Source organism: Bufo gargarizans, chromosome 2 (assembly GCF_014858855.1).
Source record: "Bufo gargarizans isolate SCDJY-AF-19 chromosome 2, ASM1485885v1, whole genome shotgun sequence".
Lineage (NCBI taxonomy): Eukaryota > Metazoa > Chordata > Amphibia > Anura > Bufonidae > Bufo > Bufo gargarizans.
In genome coordinates, this window is record NC_058081.1 from 442,226,094 (window position 1) to 442,249,603 (window position 23,510).

At 47.3% G+C, this 23,510-nt stretch overlaps 1 protein-coding gene across 1 annotated transcript; it reads right to left on the reverse strand.

Moving 5' to 3' along the window:
- Positions 1-2,078: 2,078 nt before the first annotated feature.
- Positions 2,079-22,002, reverse strand: LOC122925989 (urokinase plasminogen activator surface receptor-like). The gene is made up of 4 exons (XM_044277381.1): positions 21,851-22,002; positions 3,010-3,129; positions 2,409-2,555; positions 2,079-2,236 (listed from the first exon to the last, which is right to left on the reverse strand). The coding sequence occupies exons 1-4, from the start codon at positions 21,900-21,902 to the stop codon at positions 2,079-2,081; spliced, it is 477 nt and encodes a 158-aa protein (XP_044133316.1). The 5' UTR covers positions 21,903-22,002.
- Positions 22,003-23,510: the final 1,508 nt, after the last annotated feature.

Below are 23,510 nucleotides of genomic sequence, written 5' to 3' on the forward strand. Positions count from 1 at the left end.
CCATCGGCAACGGAAGCGAAATGAGCTGTGCGTTCAAGCAGGGTTTGCAACGCCACAGCGAACCGACCCAACAGGTGATCCTGCTGATCAAGTCTGGCAACCAGCGTAGGTAGCGAGGATGGCCCTGTACCGTCAAAATTCATGGCTTGGTCCTAATGTCATGGAACCATGAACCAGACGTACAACAAGAGATAAGTGGGAATAAGAAGGCTTTATTGAAAATCAAGCTGTAAGCGAAAGTCCAAACGGATGGCTAAACCGAAGCAGGGTCTTGCGTAGACAGAGGTCAGGAACCAGAAGGGTGGTCAGACGAAGCCTGGATCAGGAACCAGCAGGGTAGTCAGACGAAGCCAGGATCAGGAACCAACGGGGTAGTCAGACGAAGCCAGGATCAGGAACCAACGGGGTAGTCAGACGAGGCCAGAATCAGGAACCAGAAGCAGCAGCAGTCTTAGAAGCATGTGAACACAGGAGGACCAAGCAAGGAACTGAAGCCACAGACCTCCTATATATATGAGCTAGGCATCCAGCTCCTCCCAGTGGGAAGGAGAAGCCGCAGGGTGGGAGGCTACAAGAAACCCAGAAACCAAGATGGCCGCCAGCACATGTCAAACGAAGGAGAACAGTAAGAAGGTAAGACCATGACAGGATAATGGTATTATGTTGGTTCTGTGACTGGTAGTGTTATTGGGCACTGTTGATATTAGTGCTATGTGGGTACAGTGACTGGTAGTGTTATGTAGGTACTGTGGATAGTAGTGATATGTGGGTACTGTGGATAGTAGTGATATGTGGGTACTGTAGCTGATACTGTTATGGGGCTCTGTGGATAGTAGTGTTATGTGGGTACTGTAGCTGATACTGTTATGAGGCACTGAGGATAATGGTATTATGTTGGTACTGTGGCTGGTAGTGTTATGTGGGTATTGTGGCTGGTAGTGTTATGGGGCACCGTGGATTGTAGTGTTATGGGGCACTGTGGATAATAGTATTATTTAGGTTCTGTGGCTAGTAGTGCTATGGGGCACTGTTGATAGTAGTGTTATGTGGGTACTGTGGCTATGTCAGGAGACCCCTGGTGATCATATGATTGCTGGGTCCAATGTTGGGAGCAGAACTGAATTGCCGGTGCAGGAACTTTAGATCCGGGCCGTACATTTACAATATGGACGGTGCATGGTCACAGTTAACCTGAGGAGGTTCGGTCTGCTCCGCTGGGTTATAAGGGCATTTTATAAGACATAATTGGCACTTGGCATAAATAAGTACTGATTGGTTTCTAGCCCTTTAATTATTATATTACCCTCCATATTCCTTGTAATGTAGTAAATTAGGGAGACTTAACATATACAAAGCCGTGGTTCTGTGTCAGATGACCACCAGGCCACATTCCATAGGGGTAACTCACAGGACAAGAGTAGAGCACCCTGGACATCCTTAGGAGGAGGGCTGAGAGTTATTAACCTTTGTGCACAAAGACAAAGAACTCTGCTCTGCTGAGAACATCATCCAGGTAGGATGTTGTAGGTTGCTATCTCTCTCTTGCATTACCATGGGGTGTTGGCCATGTGCCACATGGGTTTCGTGGTGACAGAAGCTCCTTCATTGCAGGTATGATTATTATTTACCTTTACTATTCTGCATGTGATTTGTCTGTTTATCGTTATTAATCACACTTAGTAAATATTTTAGCACTTAGCCTGCGTAAGCCTATTTATTCTCAAATCTTCGAATTCACGGTAAAACATCTGCTGACATGTTTGTTTTGGTTCCTTATGAAATCACAATTCTGGAACATCTATTCTTGTGTCTTTCCTTTGTTATTCCTTCTGCAAATTTATACAGAACTTTTTTTTTCGGTGTTACCAGTTGGTGGTGTGTCCATCCACACTCTGATAGTGTCCAATCGATGCTGACAATAGGGTGAGGCACACCCCTTTGAGAAGGGCAACAGGAACGTCGCAATACAGAATCATGAGAAAAGATGATCCAAAATTAATTGTGAATTCATGTACTGTATTTACTAAAACAGACACTTCAGGAGAAGTGGCATGTCCCATTAAGTTGGTTCTACCACTCTACATAGTCCTACCTTTGCTCAAAGCGACAGTGATGGAGACCTCAACGCAAGATTGATTGGAGGATCCACATCTCAGACTCGGAAGATCGCTGCCACCACAAGCCAAAGGCTGTCCATGGCATGCCAAGCACTCAGTATGGGAGTGCTCCCCAAGATCTGAAATGGAGAGGGTAAAGAACATGGTTAAGACAATCGTTTAGTAAAGGGGATGATAGGGTCACAGAACATTCCTGAAGACCTTCTCATTGATGTCCTCTGTAGATGTAGTTAAGGATACATGGACATAGATGTGTCCAAAGACTTTGTCCTCTGTAGCTGATCCACTAACCTGGTGCCAAGTCCCGGTTACACAGGTCGTTGTCACAGCAGAGAGTGGTCTGGCTGGTCTCGATGTATTTGAGGGAGCCTGTGTGGGTTTGGTTGCAGGTTTCTCCAGAAGAACATCCCTTGGTTAGGATACCTCCATGCAACAAACCTAAGAATGGAAGTAATTTATTGCAGTTCCACTTATAAAATAAAAACTGATCCTTCCACTAATCTTTTATGTCATGGAGAGGAGCAGATGTTCTTGTAGGAGCAAACATAAGACATGAACATCTACAATCTAAGATGGTGAATATTGATCTACCAGAACTAAATTATTGATGTTTTCTCGATCTCCTCATGAAGGGTGTTCAGTTCAGGTCATTAAGTTGACCTTATGGAAAATATTTGGTACGCTCAAGTATTGGGTGATACCTTTTATAGAAACACTATGATAGCAGCACTGCGGGAACAGTGAGGTCAGATCTTGACCGTTTTTCACTCCCAGACTCATCTCACTATTTTTTGGTGCACCCCATAGATGATGCCCTCTGCATTATCCTGATTTTAGGAGATTAAGAAGAGCAAAGATAAACTTTAAGGTTGGTGAAAGAACATGAACTCACCACTATATGTGACGAGAAAGGAGTTGCAGTGCTGCTGGGTGCTGTCACAAGTCTTCACCACCTGTTCTTTAGGAGCACGATCCGGAAAACCCTTAAAGTGGTAGCACTGGAGCCCGACAGCTGAATGGAGAGGAGGCAACAAAAAGAGAGCGATGAGGAAGAGCAACAGCAGCCATAGCCGTATATATGGTCATTTGGAAAATAATATTACAGTAATCACATACTTGTAGATAGGAGCAGTATTATAGTAGTTATATTCTTGTAGATAGGAGCAGTATTATAGTAGTTATATTCTTGTACATAGGAGGCAGTATTATAGTAGTTATATTCTTGTACATAGGAGGCAGTATTATAGTACTTATATTCTTGTACATAGGAGGCAGTATTATAGTAGGTATATTCTTGTACATAGGAGCAGTATTATAGTAGTTATATTCTTGTACATAGGAGGCAGTATTATAGTAGGTATATTCTTGTACATAGGAGCAGTATTATAGTAGTTATATTCTTGTACATAGGAGGCAGTATTATAGTAGTTAAATTCTTGTACACAGGAGCAGTATTATAGTAGTTATATTCTTGTACATAGGAGGTAGTATTATAGTAGTTATATTCCTGTACATAGGAGCAGTATTATAGTAGTTTATATTCTTGTACATAGGAGCAGTATTATAGTAGTTATATTCTTACATAGGACATAGTAGAGTCAGTTCTGTACATAGTAGTATTATAGTAGTTATATTCTTGTACATAGGAGCAGTATTATAGTAGTTATATTCTTTTACATAGGAGCAGTATTATAGTAAGTTATCTTTTGTACATAGGAGACAGTATTATAGTAGTTTATTTACATAGGAGCAGTATTATAGTATTATTTTTGTACATAGGAGCAGTATTATAGTAGTTATATTCTTGTACATAGGAGCAGTATTATAGTATTATATTCTTGTACATAGGAGCAGTATTATAGTAGTTATATTCTGTACATAGGAGCAGTATTATAGTAGTTATACTTGTACATAGGAGCAGTATTAGTATATTCTTGTACATAGGAGCAGTATTATAGTAGTTATATTCTTGTACATAGGAGCAGTATTATAGTAGTTATATCTTGTACATAGGAGCAGTATTATAGTAGTTATTCTTGTACATAGGAGCAGTATTATAGTAGTTATATTCTTGTACATAGGAGCAGTATTATAGTAGTTATTCTTGTACATAGGGCAGTATTATAGTAGTTATATTCTTGTACATAGGAGCAGTATTATAGTAGTTATTTTTGTACATAGGAGCAGTATTATAGTAGTTATATTCTTGTACATAGGCTATTATAGTAGTTATATTCTTGTACATAGGAGCAGTATTATAGTAGTTATATTCTTGTACATAGGGCAGTATTATAGTAGTTATATTCTTGTACATAGGAGCAGTATTATAGTAGTTAATTCTTGTACATAGGAGCAGTATTATAGTAGTATTCTTGTACATAGGAGCAGTATTATAGTAGTTATATTCTTGTACATAGGAGCAGTATTATAGTAGTATATTCTTGTACATAGGAGCAGTATTATAGTAGTTATATTCTTGTACATAGGAGCAGTATTATAGTAGTTATATTCTTGTACATAGGAGCAGTATTATAGTAGTTATATTCTTGTACATAGGAGCAGTATTATAGTAGTTATATTCTTGTACATAGGAGCAGTATTATAGTATATATTCTTGTACATAGGAGCAGTATTATAGTTATATTCTTGTACATAGGAGCAGTATTATAGTAGTTATATTCTTGTACATAGGAGCAGTATTATAGTAGTTATATTCTTGTACATAGGAGCAGTAATTATGGTAATTATATCTTTGTAGCATAGGAGCAGTATTATAGTAGTTATATTCGTATACATAGGATGCAGTATTATAGTAGATTATATTCTTGTACATAGGAAGCAGTATGTATATGTAAGTTGTATCTGTACACGGGAGCAAGTATTATAGCAGTATGTATTCTTGTACATAGGAGCCGTATTATAGGTAGTTATATTCTTTGTACATAGGAGGGTCTAAGTAGTATCTATCATAGGAGCGTATTATAGTAGTTATATTCTTGTACATAGGAGCAGTATTATAGTAGTTGTATTCTTGTACATAGGAGCAGTATTATAGTAGTTGTATTCTTGTACATAGGAGCAGTATTATAGTAGTTATATTCTTGTACATAGGAACAGTATTATAGTAGTTATATTCTTGTACTATAGGAGCAGTATTATAGTAGTTATATCTTGTACATAGGAGCAGTATTATAGTAGTTATATTCTTGTACATAGGAGGCAGTATTATAGTAGTTATATTCTTGTACATAGGAGCAGTATTATAGTAGTTATATTATTGTACATAGGAGCAGTATTATATTAGTTATATTCTTGTACATAGAAGGCAGTATTATAGTAGTTATATTCTTGTACATAGGAGGCAGTATTATAGTAGTTATATTCTTGTACATAGGAGCAGTATTATAGTAGTTATATTCTTGTACATAGGAGGCAGTATTATAGTAGTTATATTCTTGTACATAGGAGCAGTATTATAGCAGTTATATTCTTGTATATAGGAGCAGTATTATAGTAGTTATATTCTTGTACATAGGAGGCAGTATTATAGCAGTTATATTCTTGTACATAGGAGGCAGTATTATAGTAGTTATATTCTTGTACATAGGAGCAGTATTATAGTAGTTATATTCTTGTACATAGGAGGCAATTTTTATTGTGAAAACAAACAAACAAAAATACAATAAAAATACATTTTTACAATACAAAACCCAAAAAATAACAGGCATTGTACACACAATGACTACTCAGCTAGAATGCCTATAGAATTATATAGTCCACATTTGATGGGGAGGAAAAAGAAGAGGGGGGGGGACAAAAAAAACTAAACAAACACAAAATAACATATTTTCTGTTTTAAACCAAAGACACATTCCTCCATAATTTCCTATTATTCGGGTTACTCCTTATCTCTAATGACTTAACCCACTGGAGCTCAGACATTATTTGGCTTACGGCTGTGGTGTGGTGGAATGGCTCATTGTGTATAGACACGCGGGTTCTCATGTGCCAATAGTAATATTTTATGACAGAAATGATCAGGTACATTGTCCCCCTGTCTATATTACTATTTCTGGATGGAACAGCATAGATGATGTCAGGATAAGTCAGGGACTGCAGTAATGGGATGTTTAGCTTTTGTGACACCTCTTCCCATATTCTCCTCCCACCCCTGCAGTCAGATATGAAGTGCTCCATCGTCTCCTCCTGCTGACAACCGAGAGGACAGTTCCTATCTGAAACATTTAAAAATTTTAGGTTACCCCTAACAAATAGCTTTCCATGCAAGGACAACCAAGCTATGTCAAAGAATTTGGCGGGGAGACGTTTCCCATTGAGGAGCTTCAGACTTTCTTGTAAAGTGCTAGTCACACAATCCCTCAAGACTAGTGGAGAACAAAAGAAAGCCCTACAGATCCTCACATATAGATCTTTCCTTGGCTTACCCTCAATGTAGGACTTCTCTATCTTCCACCTTCTCACACACTTCAGCCCATAGTCCAGGTACTGGGGGAGGTAGTCACTCGTCCATCGACCCCTCTTGAGACTGCCGCCTCGCACCCAAGATTCTGCAAAAGGCAATATCCAGTCCCTGACACTGTTCACCCACAGGGAGCTGTTCTCTGAGTCCAGGCAACCAAAATTAACTTTTAGAAACATGGAGTCAAAGAACACCCTTGGATTCAGCATATCCAACCCACCCTCTCTCCTCTGCAGGTAGGTGATCCCTCTTTTTATCAGGTTCAACCTGTTCCCCCACAACAGTTGGAAGAACAGGCTAAAGAGCCTAGCGGAGAAAGATTCCGGCAAAGGAAAAACGACAGAGACATACAAGAAGACAGGGACCAGGTAAGTCTTCAACATTTTAACCCTTTCTCTATAGGTCAGCCTCCAGTTCTTCCATCGCTGAACCTTTGCATTTCCGGCTTCCAACTTCTCTTCCCAATTTTGTTTGCCGTTATCATCCCTCCCAAATTTGACCCCTAGGATTTTAATATAGGTGGAGGCTCTCACAAATTGTGGCAGATCAAAATCTGGATCACTGTCTGATATCCAAAGAGCTTGACTCTTCTCAAGGTTGACCAGAGACCCTGAGGCCTCCGAGTAACTTCTGATGGCTGCAGACAACATCTCCACCTCACGAGGCTCAGATATCACTACAGTCACATCATCCGCATAGGCAACAACACTCAGGGGCAGGCAATGGGGGACCGGCACCCCCTGAAAACTACACTCCTGCAGTGACCTCAGGAATGGGTCTAGGGCAAATACATACAGCAGTGGACTCAGTGGGCAACCTTGTCTCACCCCTGCCTCAACCCTGAAGGTATCACCCTGCCAACCATTGACCAGAGGAAAGCTCTCAGCCTCGCAATACAAAGTCTTCAGCCAATCGATGAATTGCCCCGGAATACCGTACTTTGACAAAGTGGCCCATAGATACTCATGATCTACTCTGTCAAAGGCTTTAGCCTGGTCAAGACTCACGACATATCTCCCACACCTCAGAGCTTTACATCTCTCAAACATCTCCCTTATCGAGAGGACTGCTCCAGAGATGTTCCGCCCTTTTACTGTGCCAAACTGACAGCCTGACAACAGTGCTGAGGACAGACAAACTAATCTAGAAAACAGAATTTTTGCCAGAATCTTTCTGTCGACATTCAAGAGGGCAATCGGCCTCCAGTTCTTGATGTCACTCGGCTCTTTACCTTTGGACAGCAGAATCAACGAGGACACTCTCATGGATGGAGGCATCAGGTGACTTTCTAGACAATTTGTATATACATCCACGAGGATTGGGGCCAAGAGGTCTCTGAATGTCTTATAGAATTCTGCTGTTATCCCATCTGGACCTGGTGCCTTCTTCAGATGTAACTTATCAATGGCCTCTTTAACCTCCGCCACCGTCAAATCTGCTGTCAAAGGAGAAAAGTCCAAATCATTAGTATCAGGGAGCGGAGTTGCCTCCAAGAATTGGGTCATCTTGTCACTATCCAAAACCTTCCTCTGAAACAAGTCAGCATAGTAAGATCTCACCACCCCCAGGATACCCTCCCGAGATTCTTGCAAAACACCCTGGGGGTCAGTGAGACCGGTGACAGATTTATTTGCCACTCTCTCCCGGCAATTCTCAAAGGGATCAGGAGACCCTAAGGTCCCATAATCCCGTTCAAGAACCAGGGAGGTATACCTGCTGTACTGATACTGCCTCATCTCAGATTTCAGCCGGTCAATCCTTTGTTGGTCACCCCCTCCCGCCGAATAGAGTGACTCCAATTCTTTCCGCAGCTTGAGATACTGGCCATACTTACTCTTCCCCTTTATAACTGACAGTCTCTTTAAGAGGGATCTGATCTCATCCTTGACATCCTCCCACCAGTCGGCCATATTGCCATAAAAGTCCACTCTCTCTAGCTGACTCTGTATAAGAGAGTGAACATGACTCTGAACCGAAGGGTCTTCTAATAGACTGGAATTAAGTCTCCATAACCCTCTACCTGTCCCAGAACACTTTGTGACACCCAAACAGAAATATAAGGCCAGATGGTCTGAATAAGGGACGATCTTCTCATCTTTCTCACCAATGGTCTCTGTAGGACTCACCAGAGCTAAATCTATCCGACTTCTTCTTTCACCACAAAAATAAGTAAATTTTGGTTTACGACCACCCTGCACAAACACATCTGACAACCCGGCCTGTTGAATGATTCTGTTTAGAACCTTGGAGTCTCTGGTAAGAGGCCTATTAGAGGTCCTGTCACTAGATGCCCTGGCGGCATTAAAATCTCCAGCCATGATGATAGGGATAGATGTGAAGAGATATGGCTTCACTTCATTATAAAGGTTAATCCTTTCAGTCACTGTCTGCGAACCATAGATATTGATGAGACGGAGCCTCCTACCCCGAATAGTAACTTCCAGAATTAGGCACCTTCCCATCAATACCTCTGTCAACCTATGTATAGTTACATCATTGGTGTTAAAGAGGATAGAGACCCCGGCACTTGGTTCTACAGCCAGTGACCAAAAGGATGGACCAGACCGCCATTCACGCTCGGCTTCCCGTAAGAGTCCTAACGTATTTAAACGTGTCTCTTGTAGGAAGAATACATCAGCATCAAGAGACCTTAGATGTTCATAAACCGCATGCCTGGTCCTCCTCACTCTGACACTGTTCACATTACTGGAGAACACTTTAAGGTTGAAGTCAGCCATCAAAGCAAAGCAAAGCACAAGTAGCAGAGATATTACCCCCATCATCATAGATCTGAGTCTGAGCCCACCTGCCGACCACCTGTCTCCATGTCTGATTCGGACAGACGTTTAGCTCGCGGGGGTTTCCTTTTTGTGGGGGGGTCGCCCTCTTGGTCCTCATTAAATTCATCTACCACTCTCTTTAACTCTCTCTCCATCTCTTCCTCAGCGTCTGACTCTGATAGGACACCGTACCTATTTGTTATGGTCATGACACCTGACCCGGGGTCTACTTTCTTTTTGGAAGGTTTTTGGACAGTGGTCCATTCCCCCTCAGGCTTACGGCTGGTTTTATCCTTCTTCCGTCTTTTCTGTGGATTTATTGATGCTGGGGCAGAAGACGACATGCCCACAACCTGCTCAGTGACCTCCCCGTTCCCCTCAGTGGCTCCTGGCTGGGACTGGTCAGGCACTATGTCACCTATATTGCCACCCATATTGTGCTGAGGCTCGGGCGGTGTCACTGCTGACCCTGACAACAACATCTCCTCCTCTAGGTCATCTGCCCCTTCCAGCAAGTCCTCATCAGGGAAGTCCTTACAAACATTATGCCAGGCGTCTGGACAGTCCCTGTGGGAGTGACCGATCCTACCACAGAGGTTGCACCGGATGTTCTGGCAGGTGGCGCTGACATGGCCGATCTCCCCGCATAAATTACATTTTACCAGGGTGCACACACTCGCAATATGACCAGCCTTTCCGCATTTAAAACATTTTCTAGGCTGACCCGCATAGAAGCATACCCCTTTCTCCCGGCCAATAAAGAATGAGTTGGGCAGATGTTGGGTAATGTTGTTAACCTGCCGTAACTTTACCAGGACCTTCCACCCCCCAGTCCATATGTCATCCTCGTCCCTAGTCTTGGTGAGATCTGACATTAGGTCACAGTGTCTTTTTAGCCATACAACAATATCCTGGTAGGGTACCGACTCGTTCCAGAATATTATGGTGACGCTTGCTGTGTCTGGTCTAGAGATGGGGATGAGGCTGAACTTATTCCAGCCATCAGCATCTCTCACCCGGGCGAAATGAGCCCAGAAGCGGTCCAGGTCAGACATGAGTTTAAAGCTGACGTCATACCCCTGCCTGTCAGGAAGGTTTATCACTGCCAGGATGTTAGATGGCAGGAAACCCATTTGGTGGCACAGAAGTTCACGGACCACAAACCTCCTGTCAGGCAACTCCTCCTTGGCCCCTCTATGTCTGAACCTGACCACGTTCCTCCTCTTAAAAGCCTGACCTGTATAGTTCACATTAGATGTGAAGGATGGTGACCCACGGCTCCAGGCATTACCAGAGGAGACACCACCAGTTCCACCCTCCTGCTGAACTTGGGGGCGCTGTGGTGGCTGCTGACCGCCTGCACTATGGGGGTCTGACACTTCTGGTGTAACTAAAGGGGGGAAGTGCTGTGCATCAGACTGTACAGCCCCCTCCCCACCACCATCCTTTATACTCTGCGGGTCACAAGCCTGACCTAATAGTGGACCCGACTCTAGAGATGACCCCACATCCCACACAGACTGTGAAGCGCTCCCCTCTGCAGAAACCTCATCAGTGACATCACATACAGTCATATCAATGCAGTCACTGGCAGTATGATCCTGCTGTACAGAGCCCCGACAGTCCTGCTGAGCCATGACCTGTGAGCTCTCTGCTGCACTGCTGCCTTCAGGCGAGAGTCCACAGTCCTGCTGCTCTCTACTGCCCCCCAGGACTTGTGGTGACTGCACTGCTACTGCAGAGTTACCTTCAGGCGAGAGTCCACAGTCCTGCTGCTCTCTACTGCCCCCCAGGACTTGTGGTGACTGCACTGATACTGCAGAGTTACCTTCAGGCGAGAGTCCACAGTCCTGCTGCTCTCTACTGCCCCCCAGCGCTTGTGGTGACTGCACTGCTACTGCAGAGTTACCTTCTGGTTTCAGTCCACAGTCCTGCTGCTCTCTACTGCCCCCCAGCGCTTGTGGTGACTGCACTGCTACTGCAGAGTTACCTTCTGGTTGGAGTCCATAGTCCTGCTTCACAGTACAAACTGCTGGAACTTGTGGTACCTTTTGAGGAGTCTCTGCAGGTCTTTGCTGGTGCTGGACACTTTCTTCCACTTCTCTGTACAAATTCCCTTTCTCAAAAGGGAAGCTGGCTGGTCTGAGGACTGGTCTTGCACAGGCCTGCTGGGTGTCATCTGGACAGGTTAGAGACCTGGGTTTAGATGGAGATGGTTCTGGCGCAGGTCTTTCCTCATGTCTTTGCTGGTTCCTGAAGGATTCAGCGACTGGTCCCATCTGCTCCAGTACAGCCTCCATGTCCTGCACAGTGTCAGCGAGCTGCACAGCGAGGGAGCTCAGCTTCTTGTCGTGAACAGCCTGATTGTTGGGGTTTGCTGCCTTTAGTTTATAGACACAATCTATCTGCTTCTGCAGCTGTAGTTTAGTCTTTTTTAATGTCTCTAGTCTCTTGACCAGAGCTGGGATCCGCTCGGCCAGACATAGTTCTGGTGCACGCTGAGTATTGGGGGGCTGTGTCGGCAGTGTACTCACAGAATGGCTGCTTACAGGCGTCCCTCTGCTTGGTCCTTGCACTGGACTTGGTGCAGCCGTGGTCACTGCTGCGAGGTCACTATCTCCAGATTGGTGACTGGGCCCCTGGTTCTTCCCAGTGACCGCACTTGTGGCCCCATGAAGCCTTCCTGCTGTATTCCCTCTGGTCTCATCTGTCGTGTTGGCGACTTTTGCGCTGTTCCCACTTCCATAACGTGTGCGGTCAGACCGCATCAGGACAGACTGTTGCAGATTCTCCTGCATGGTCTGCTTCTCCAGGGACGTTCTCCTCTGTCTGCCTGCGGGTGGGGTGGATTGCACACCTGCAGCCATGCTCTCACTCAGGGATGTCTCCTTCTTTACTTCCAACACTTTCTTTTCTTCTTTGCTTCCTGCTGCACTGGGACTGGCAACACTCGGAACATTCCTTCCTTCCAAAGAAACTTTTGGATAATTATCCATGGTGTGAGAGGTCTGGGAATTGTTTCCCAGAATAGGCCTTGGAGCCTGGGCCTTGCTTGGGGAGCATCCCCACCCAGAGTGGCCCCGCCCTGGGCTTTCTCCAGACATCCAAAGCCTCAGGAGAGCTACTGACACACGTCCTCACAGCTAGGAGGCAGTATTATAGTAGTTATATTCTTGTACATAGGAGGCAGTATTATAGTAGTTATATTCTTGTACATAGGAGCAGTATTATAGTTGTGGTAGGGGCTGAGGTGTACATTGGCGTGGAGTCAGGAGGGATGCCTATCACCCTCCAAGAACTATCTGGCTGAACTGTGCCTGGAGCCAGTGCGGGGTAGGCCTGGATAAGTGGGCCACCCAAGAGAGTGGAATGAAAGAAAGAAGGGTCGGGAGGGTGGGGCATGAAGCAGACGTCCTCCAGGTGAGGACGCGTGGGGAACATATAGACAGCAGCCCCTCCCACAAATGCAGGCTGTAACCAGCCTTAATACTTGTGGTAGGGGCTGAGGTGTACATTGGCGTGGAGTCAGGAGGGATGCCTATCACCCTCCAAGAACTATCTGGCTGAACTGTGCCTGGAGCCAGTGCGGGGTAGGCCTGGATAAGTGGGCAAGAAGACTACCCCCGCTGTAGGAGGGAAATGGTTAATTGAACCGACCGCCACGGGAGGTAACGAGGGCACGAATGATTCAGGCCGGAGCTGGGTTGTTAAATGACCTGAGTGAACCGGGAAGGCAGTGGGTAGTTAGTGACGTGACGGTCCAGGTGACGGCAGAAGAGTAAGCTGGGCGATCCAGGATGTGAGAGGCAACGTGGGCCTGGGCGTCCCAGGATGAGAGAGGCAACGTGGGCCTGGGCGACCCAGGAAGACCGAGGTAGAGCGGGCCTGGGTGATCCAGAATGACAGAGACAGAGCGAGCCTGGGCGATCCGGCATGACCGTGGTAGGGCGAGCCTGGGGGAGCTGCGCGAGCCTGGGCGATCCAGGGAGACCGGAGCAGAGCGAACCTGGGCGGCCCAGGACGACAGGAGCAGAGCGAGCCTGGGCGGTCCAGGACGACAGGAGCAGAGCGCGCCTGGGCGATCCAGGACGACAGGAGCAGAGCGAGCCTGGGCGATCCAGGACGACAGGAGCAGAGCGAGCCTGGGCGATCCAGGACGACAGGAGCAGAGCGAGCCTGGGCGATCCAGGACGACAGGAGCAGAGCGAGCCTGGGCGATCCAGGACGACAGGAGCGGAGCGAGCCTGGTCGATCCAGGATGACAGGAGCAGAGCGAGCCTGGGCGATCCAGGACGACAGGAGCAGAGCGAGCCTGGGCGATCCAGGACGACAGGAGCAGAGCGAGCCTGGGCGATCCAGGACGACAGGAGCAAAGAGGGCCTGGGCGACCCAGGACGACAGGAGCAGAGCGAGCCTGGGCGATCCAGGACGACAGGAGCAGAGCGAGCCTGGGCGATCCAGGACGACAGGAGCGGAGCGAGCCTGGGCGACCCAGGATGACAGGAGCAGAGCGAGCCTGGGCGATCCGGGACGACAGGAGCAGAGCGAGCCTGGGCGATCCAGGACGACAGGAGCAGAGCGAGCCTGGGCGATCCAGGACGACAGGAGCAAAGAGGGCCTGGGCGACCCAGGACGACAGGAGCAGAGCGAGCCTGGGCGATCCAGGACGACCGGAGCAGAGCGAGCCTGGGCGATCCAGGACGACCGGAGCAGAGCGAGCCTGGGTGATCCAGGACGACCGGAGCAGAGCGAGCCTGGGCGATCCAGGACGACAGGAGCAGAGCGAGCCTGGGCGATCCAGGACGACAGGAGCAGAGCGAGCCTGGGCGATCCAGGACGACAGGAGCAGAGCGAGCCTGGGCGATCCAGGACGACAGGAGCAGAGCGAGCCTGGGCGATCCGGGACAACAGGAGCAGAGCGAGCCTGGGCGATCCAGGACAACAGGAGCAGAGCGAGCCTGGGCGATCCAGGACAACAGGAGCAGAGCGAGCCTGGGCGATCCAGGACGACAAGAGCAGAGCGAGCCTGGGCGATCCAGGACGACAGGAGCAGAGCGAGCCTGGGCGATCCAGGAGGACAGGAGCAGAGCGAGCCTGGGCGATCCAGGATGACAGGAGCCGAGAGAGCCTGGGAGATCCAGGACGACAGGGAAGACAGACAAAAGGCGTATACCCGATACCTGAAGAATTCGGGAAGCTGATGAGCCGCTACTTCAGATCGGGAGGGCTGAATGAACGACAGCACCACAGCCCTGTTTGTTATAGAAAAGATTGCCCAAAAATGGTACATTAGGAAACCGGAAAAATGGCACAGTAACAGAAACCCCACGACTAAAATGACGTCCATGGAGTTAGCTACCCCGGAGGGGATAACCTGTGTTACATCTGGTAGCGGCGGTGGAAGGTGCAGTTTCTGGTTCCAGTCGAGGAGGCAGAGAGCGATTGTGCAGCGACTAAGGGGCAGTTGTGGGAATGGGCCAGCGGTAGCCTAGACGATGGGAACCAGAATCGCAGTTCCAGAGCCCTGCAGCAGCGTCCGCAAGGCAGCACCTTAATGATCACACCGGCGTCTGGTCTCTCCGCTGTGTTCCTGAAGCTTCTTTTCTCTTTTTTTTTTTTTTTTTTTTTTGAAATGGAGAAACAGGCCGGCCAGCCCCGTGCCTGCTAACCACGGCTTCTCGGCTAGGATGTACTGCTAAATAAATGAAAAAATAGAAACAATACATGCAATTATACCTGATTACATTTGTAGATACCCCCAAGTCCGTTGTACTAAAGAAGAACTTGTACCAGTTGGCTTTGATATTATCATTATTCTTAGACATCGCTTTGGAGAGCAGGGAAGAGAAAGAGGATGCGGGACCGGAGAACCGGATGGGGAGCAAAGGAGGATGGCAGAGGCAGTGTGGGCCTGGGTGATCCAGGATGACAGAGACAGGAACGGGCCTGGATGAACCAGGATGACAGAGACAGGAACGAGCCCGGGCGAACCAGGATGACAGAGGCAGGAACGGGCCTGGGCGATCCAGGATGACAGGGGCGAAACGAGCCAGGGCGAACCAGGAAGACTACGGATGATGTGTGCGAGCGAGATAAGAAGCAAGGAAAACAGACCCAGGGATAGACAACAAGCAATAATCAGCACCTAGGTGTAACACGGCGGTGCCACACGCAAGCGCCCAGGAGGGCCGCACGGGACAGCCGTGCCAAACCTGAGCATGCAAGGACGGCACTGCAATGGTGCCCGATGCATGCGCCCAGGAGGGCGGCAGACACGGCACTAGATACGCACAGGACTCGCACGCTGCCCTAGCTGTGATCACAGGAGAGGATACGTGGCATTGCAGGCTCCGCCAGCATTGTCTGTAAAGGACCGGCAATCGGCTGCTAGAAGTAACATCACATGTGATCGAACAGTGTTTCCGAATTACTATTGAAGTGAAAAATACTAAACACCCCTAAGAGTATGATCACACGCACGGTCACCCGGCGCCCGCGACTCCGCCACGCCGCGGCCGAGCAAACTGCCACACGGGCCGCAGCAGGCTCCAATAAAACCAATGAGACCACACTGTTCCGCACCATCAACCAGCCGCGCAGTATTGACGGTGCCACGCGGCCATTAACAATACAGATCCGCTGGACAGTGAGGCCCCATTAGCCCGAGAACCCGCTATGTCCCGCACGACCGTATGATGCCCAAACACAGCGCAGCCGCAACGAAAGCACCACGCGACCCCACCGTGCAGTCATACCCAAGCACATCTTTGACATTGGTTCTGCTCTGCTTTTGAAGTATGCAGATAACCAATCCATCGTGCATATACCGGATTCATACACCGAAATCTGCAAAAGCAGAGCAATGGTGGTACAAGACGAGATGAAGGGCGCACTGAACGATTCATCTTCTTTGCTTTGAGTAAAGGTTTAGGTACCCTTTAAATACCATCCCGCCGACGCGTGGGGGAGACGAAGCGCTTGGGTCCAGAGCGCAAGGAGGACGTGACCGCCGCTCGGAGGAGCCCCGGAAGAGACGCGCTGCGACCGGAAGTGACGGATCGAGGAAGCTGCATGAAGCAGACGTCCTCCAGGTGAGGACGCGTGGGGAACATATAGACAGCAGCCCCTCCCACAAATGCAGGCTGTAACCAGCCTTAATACTAGTTATATTCTTGTACATAGGAGCAGTATTATAGTAGTTATATTCTTGTACATAGGAGGCAGTATTATAGCAGTTATATTCTTGTACATAGGAGGCAGTATTATAGTAGTTATATTCTTGTACATAGGAGGCAGTATTATAGTAGTTATATTCTTCTACATAGGAGCAGTATTATAGTAGTTATATTCTTCTACATAGGAGCAGTATTATATTAGTTATATTCTTGTACATAGAAGGCAGTATTATAGTAGTTATATTCTTGTACATAGGAGGCAGTAATATAGTAGTGATATCCTTGTATATCGGAGGCAGTATTATAGTAGTTATATTCTTGTACATAAGAGCAGTATTATAGCAGTTATATTCTTGTACATAAGAGCAGTATTATAGTAGTTATATTCTTGTATGTAGGAGCAGTATTATAGCAGTTATATTCTTGTACATAGGAGCAGTATTATAGTAGTTATATTCTTGTACATAGGAGCAGTATTATAGCTGTTATATTCTTGTACATAGGAGGCAGTATTATAGTAGTTATATTCTTGTACATAGGAGCAGTATTATAGTAGTTATATTCTTGTACATAGGAGCAGTATTATAGTAGTTATATTCTTGTACATAGGAGCAGTATTATAGTAGTTATATTCTTGTACATAGGAGCAGTATTATAGTAGTTATATTCTTGTACATAGGAGGCAGTATTATAGTACCTTTATTCTTGTCCATAGGGGACAGTAGTTGTATACTAGTTTTGTTTTTCAGCTGATTTTGGTTTATACAGTTGCAAGCAATTTTCCAAGCCATCAATCTGCTCAGTTATCAGCTTTGTATCTCATTCTGAATATATACAGTATTTGTGTTTTCTCAATGTCACTTCCATATTGAAAATTCATGGGTTGAGAAGTAAGGTGTAAAAGGGTCATCCTCCCATTCTAGCGAGCTCATGCTCCACATCCCCGGAGACTGGAGTCCGGCGCAGACTCTCATTCTCCTCTCTTCAGCAGTATTATTACGTCTTCAGTGCAAGTTTTAGTCATATTTGTAGCTGTGAATGTTGTGGTGATAAACCCAGTTTTCTAGGGCTTCGCTGTGTCACAGGTGTCTTTTAAAGTGAACCCATCATCATGACATAAAACTGCAGCGTGGGCTTAAGACACCTCATAAACCGCACACTGCAAGTCTACAGCGGAGCTCAGTAATATCCTCACACTGTAATTATAATGCACAGGGAACTTCACGCCTTGTGTTCATAAAACTGTAAAATATAATCCCAGAGATGAAGACGAAGGTCCGTGGCCTCCACGCAAAATCTGTAGTACACTCCCTCCCCGTCAGATGCCTTGTATAAATCAGCTAGCCTCTTATGAGGCAGCCAAGGTGCCACAGCCAAGATGCAATGGTAACGCATCCCACTGTGCATGTGTAGCCATGAAATAGCGCCCCCTGTGGTCAGGTAATGTGAACACTGTAATACCAAGCAGAGCCACAAGAGCTGATCCTTTTTGACTAATTTCATATATGTCCACCAGTTATCAGTTGTGGACATCCAGGGCCCTCATCAGCGGTTGGAAAGGGCCTCTTTGATGTATACCATGCACAGGCCACACCTTGTATAGTGGTCTCTTTTATTGTACCTCTGTCTCGTTCACATGATGTCATGGCTGAGGATGGGGGAAATCCTCAGCTGTGCGGTGACGGAAGATCTCCAGTCGCTACTCGCCAGGAACACAGAATTAGGGAGCAGGTCACCTCCTGTTGCGTCCCTAACGCTGACCCTGTCTCCTACCTGCATGGGCCGACCTTGATGGTAGGAGGACCCATGCGCAGGAACCTCAGAGCCCTGACTTACCCTCCGTCCGGTCCCTGGGCTAAGGAGCAGGGTAAGACAACCCACTCCTCCTAGGAACGGAGGAGCAGTAGTCTCACTGGCCAAGCAGCATGAAGATGGGGGTACATAAACAGGACTACGGATAAGACAGGTGAACCCTAACAGTTCCACACATACCTGTCTCAGCCTAGCTGACTGGAACCCGTGCAAACGCTGTCCACACAAACAAAGGTAAACAGCACACACATGAAGACACACAGGGACCAGGACATCCATAGCTGCACAAAAAGCAAAGACACAGGACATCAACAACAAATCACGCAATAATAACATATGACCGGAAGGGTGGCCCTTACAAGGAGATAGAAATCACAGGAGGCTGCTACAGCAAAGCATGACTGAAGCAACCTCCTGAGCCATGCCAAAGACAGAAGCTATATAGGCCTAAGTGGCCACACCCACCGGTCAGACACACCCAGTGACATCACACACACTGGGAAGAGAGTTAACCCTTCCAGCACCACAGGAAAGGAAAAACACCAACTAAAGAAACCGTGTCCAAACACAACAAACACACTGTGGTTGTTACCGCTGGCAACGACATGGGTGGCAAGCGTGTCCTGGGAGTCAGCCCAAAGGCCGGGAGACTGCCACCACATGTACACATCATCAAACATTGCCACGGGCAACCACAGTGCAGGAAAGGTGCCAGTGCACACCACACAATACACAGACAAACATCGGTGCATCCATACACGCACACAGACTCCAAAGGGACCGCACACACACCTGTTGTCCGCGGCAACCGCACCTGAGACAAGTAACATCATGCCTCAAGCTGCGGTTGAAACAACAACCCAAACCGCGGGCAACAGTATGTGGCTCCCAAGGAGTCACGGCCAAAACCGTGGCCGTGACACTCCCACCCCTCAAAGCCCCCCCCCGACCCAAAAAAAAAAACACGTGAGGGACTCAACACAAGGGGATGGGAGAAGGGGACGTCCACTCTCAGACATGGTTCCCAAAAAGTCGCTGTCAGCTGCATCCTCTCCCAGCACACAACTACAGCCAGTCCGACGAGGCCTGCAGCCCGCACCAGCGACACAGGGGAGAGAACCACTGAGAGATGGACGAGGGGACTCTCCACTCACGTCCCCACTCCAGTCGCTGCCAGCAGACACTCCTACCCAGCACGCAGCCGGACCACTAACGGAGTGCTGCCAGCAAACGACCAGAGATGGGAACATGGAGAGGGAAGAGGGATCACCAACACGGACACGGAAGGTACGGTGGCGGGGAATAAGCCACCAACCGTGCCGTTAACGGTGATCCCCCCGGGACGTTCTCCCTCCGGAGAACGCGCATGCAGGCCACAAGGGGATGGCACTGCATGCTGCACCCTCTTCCGAAGGTGTGCACACCGCACACCAAAGAAACACCACCGTGCAATAAAATCAGAGGGACGCCAGATGAGGCAACGGTGAAGGGATGGCGGGGAAACGCCACTCACCGCGCTGTCAGAGGCGAAACCCCCAGAACGCTCTCCCTCCGAAGAGCGCGCATGTACCCCTTCCGCAGACGGCGGTGCATGCTTTACCCTCTTTCGAGAGAAACCTCCAAGCAAGGAGCCGTTCCGGTCATACTGTCCAAACACAACAAACACACTGTGGTTGTTACCGCTGGCAACGACATGGGTGGCAAGCGTGTCCTGGGAGTCAGCCCAAAGGCCGGGACACTGCCACCACATGTACACATCACCAAACGTTGCCACAGGCAACCACAGTGCAGGAAAGGTGTCAGTGCACACCACACAATACACAGAGTGCACACAGACTCCAAAGGGACCGCACACATACCTGTTGTCCGCGGCAACCGCACCTGAGACAAGAAACATCATGCCTCAAGCTGCGGTTGAAACAACAACCCAAACCGCGGGCAACAGTATGCGGCTCCCAAGGAGTCACGGACAAAAACCGTGGCAGTGACACATGAATGGAAACGAGCTGCCGAGAAGCCATGAGACTGATGGACGGGATGTCACAGGTCGAGGAAGTAGCTGCAGCACCCGCCCAAGGGCCATGGCCTCTTCCAACAGCTGATCGGTGTGCGTGCCGGGAGTCACACCCCACTTATCAGACATCCTCAGATTGCACAACTCAGTTTATTTGTGGAGTCTTCGTCTGGAGAAACTACTAGGGAGCCGTCCCTTCTTCTGGGAAGCATTTCGGAGTCCTTCATCAGGTTTCTTATCATATATAAATTGTGGCTATATATGTACGTCAGACCTGGTGAACCGAAATGCGTAGTCCTATGACTAGTCCTGATTGTTCTTCTCCTGGAAGGAAGGCTGTGCTCCCTAGTAGTTTCTCCTGCTGAAGAATGGATATGTCCAGTTTAATGGATATCCCTACATAATATTTGCAAAATTTCCCTTACCGTATTTCCACCCAGTTTTGGGTTTCACCCTATGGTTCTCATGTTATTTCTTGTCCTGGTGTTCCCCTAGGGGACACTGGGCTCCACCACTAGGAGCTAGCCCTATATTTACACCCTGAGCATTGAGTGCTCAGTATAGGGGCTTCACGGTCTCCCTGCCCTCTGTTGGGATCCCCTGACTTCTTAATGGCATCATCATGGCTTCAATGACTCTATCCGTAAGAAATAACCTGAAATAACCGTTTTCATAAAAATTTTGGGACCGTCTGCAAAAATATAAGGTGAACGCAGGTAGGTGATGCGATGACTCTAATGCTGGAGCGCATAGTAGAAGAATCGCCAAGTTGTCCCTGCCCTCCGCAGGTTGCCATCAATGAGCGCGATACAAGGCGACCCCGATCTATAGAATCCATCCTTGTTAAAATTAGAAAAAACTGGAAACCTGCATCGCATTAATTACACATTAATATAAAAACAATGAAGCAATTTTATTAGACAAGACAAGAATACAAACACTTAAAAAATTCTATACAATGAAGAATGTGCCGGTAAAAGTGAAACCAGACACACAGCCACCCATGTCCACAAATAGGGGCCAAACGTGTACAGTCCGGGATAACTTAGAAATTCAGTTCAATGCCATAAATTGAAAAAATATTATATAAATGAAAATGTAGCATCAAGAAATATAGAACAAAACCTGAAAAAAGTAAAGTGCAACGGTATAGACCCCGGACATTAAGTGTGGGCCTATGTCAAAGTAAGACCATCGCACGCGTATCGCCGGTGGAACCCAGCTTCCTCAGGGGTCACCCCGGGTTCCACCAGCGATACGCGTGGGGCGGTCTTTCTTTGACATAGGCCCACACTTACTGTCCAGGGTCTATACCGTTGCACTTTACTTTTTTCAGGTATTGTTCTATATTTCTTGATGCTATTTCTTAGCTCTCCGGCTTTTTTGTTGTTGTTTAGCATTATATTTGACCGTATATGCACTCCTCATTATAGGTAGTGTGCCCCCTATATCTATTAGAGGTGAGTACTTACCCAGACACAGGAGGGCGCTGGAGAGGCCGGACTGCAGGAGCAGCTTCATCATTGGATCTCTGCCGTCGGTCTGGGATGCGATGTGACAGGATCCTCCAGATGGTGCCGTATATAAACAGGTCCTGCTGCTCTGTACCTGGGAGGACCAGGGAGGGGTGAGAGCCAGGGCGATGGTTGTGTACTAGTGATACCTGCAAGTCAAGGCCTGATGTTCCCTTTAGGGGATTAACTACTTCATGGCCACTCGTAATGTTTACGATGAGTAATTAGCTGGTTCAGAGCGGTGACTAAGTGATGTATAAGTCATGGGGACACAGTAGGACTCCTTAAGTAGCCGTCACATCTGGGACACTCAGAAATACTAAAGTTTATTTAGGGTGGACTACTCCACCCAAGTGCCTCCACTAAGGGGTCCAGCAGTCAACAACCTGGTTTGGTGCAATAACTTACCTATACTTACCAACTCTCCTGGAGCGTCCAGCAGACTTCTGGGAAAAGGGAAGATCTTCTGGACATTTGGAGAGGCGGCAAAGCTCCCGCCCACCAAGAGGCTGCGGCTTCAGCAGAGCAGGAGTGCAGGTGATTGGTGGACTCAAGGAGTGGGAGGAGACTCTGAGCTCACAAAGGCGGGAGGTGACTACTTCTACGGTAGTACTGTTTTTATGGGGGGTCTGGTGTCTGTGTTTTATAACGGTGGGGGGGGGAGACTGGCGACTGTGTTTTTAATTGGGTGCCTGCATTTTTTATAATATGGTCCGTGTTTATTGGGGGGTGGTCTGGTGACTGTTTTTTTTATTTTTTTTTAGTAGGGGGTATGGTCTGATGACTGTGTTTTTTCAGGGAGTATGGTCTGGTGTATGTATTTTTCAGGGAGTATGGTCTGGTGTATGTGTTTTCAGGGAGTATGGTCTGGTGTATGTGTTTTTTCAGGGAGTATGGTCTGATGACTGTGTTTTTTCAGGGAGTATGGTCTGGTGACTGTGTTTTTTCAGGGAGTATGGTCTGGTATATGTGTTTTTTCAGGGAGTATGGTCTGGTATATGTGTTTTTTCAGGGAGTATGGTCTGGTGTATGTGTTTTTTCAGGGAGTATGGTCTGGTGTATGTGTTTTTTCAGGGAGTATGGTCTGATGACTGTGTTTTTTCAGGGAGTATGGTCTGGTGACTGTGTTTTTTCAGGGAGTATGGTCTGGTATATGTGTTTTTTCAGGGAGTATGGTCTGGTATATGTGTTTTTTCAGGGAGTATGGTCTGGTGTATGTTTTTTCAGGGAGTATGGTCTGGTGTATGTGTTTTTTCAGGGAGTATGGTCTGGTGTATGTGTTTTTTCAGGTAGTATGGTCTGGTGTATGTGTTTTCAGGGAGTATGGTCTGATGACTGTGTTTTTTCAGGGAGTATGGTCTGGTGTATGGTCTGGTGTATGTTTTTTTCAGGGGGTATGGTCTGGCGTATGTGTTTTTCAGGGGGTATGGTCTGGCGTATGTGTTTTTCAGGGGGTATGGTCTGGCTTATGTGTTTTTCCAGGGGTATGGTCTGGCGTATGTGTTTTTATGGGGGCGGTCTATCTGTCTATTTTTAGGGGGGTCTGGTCGGTGGTCTATATTTATGTGGAATTTTTCTTAAGGGGTCTCTCATAAATGCTATTAGGTTATATGTGGCT

Excerpts from the sequence above, each read along its gene's own strand:
- LOC122925989 (XM_044277381.1), bottom strand. The coding sequence starts at position 21,902 with ATGATGAAGCTGCTCCTGCAGTCCGGCCTCTCCAGCGCCCTCCTGTGT. Across the intron at positions 2,556-3,009 it reads CTTTCTCGTCACATATAGTG|GTTTGTTGCATGGAGGTATC; the intron begins GTGAGTTCATGT and ends TTCCATTCTTAG. Across the intron at positions 2,237-2,408 it reads TAACCGGGACTTGGCACCAG|ATCTTGGGGAGCACTCCCAT; the intron begins GTTAGTGGATCA and ends TCTCCATTTCAG.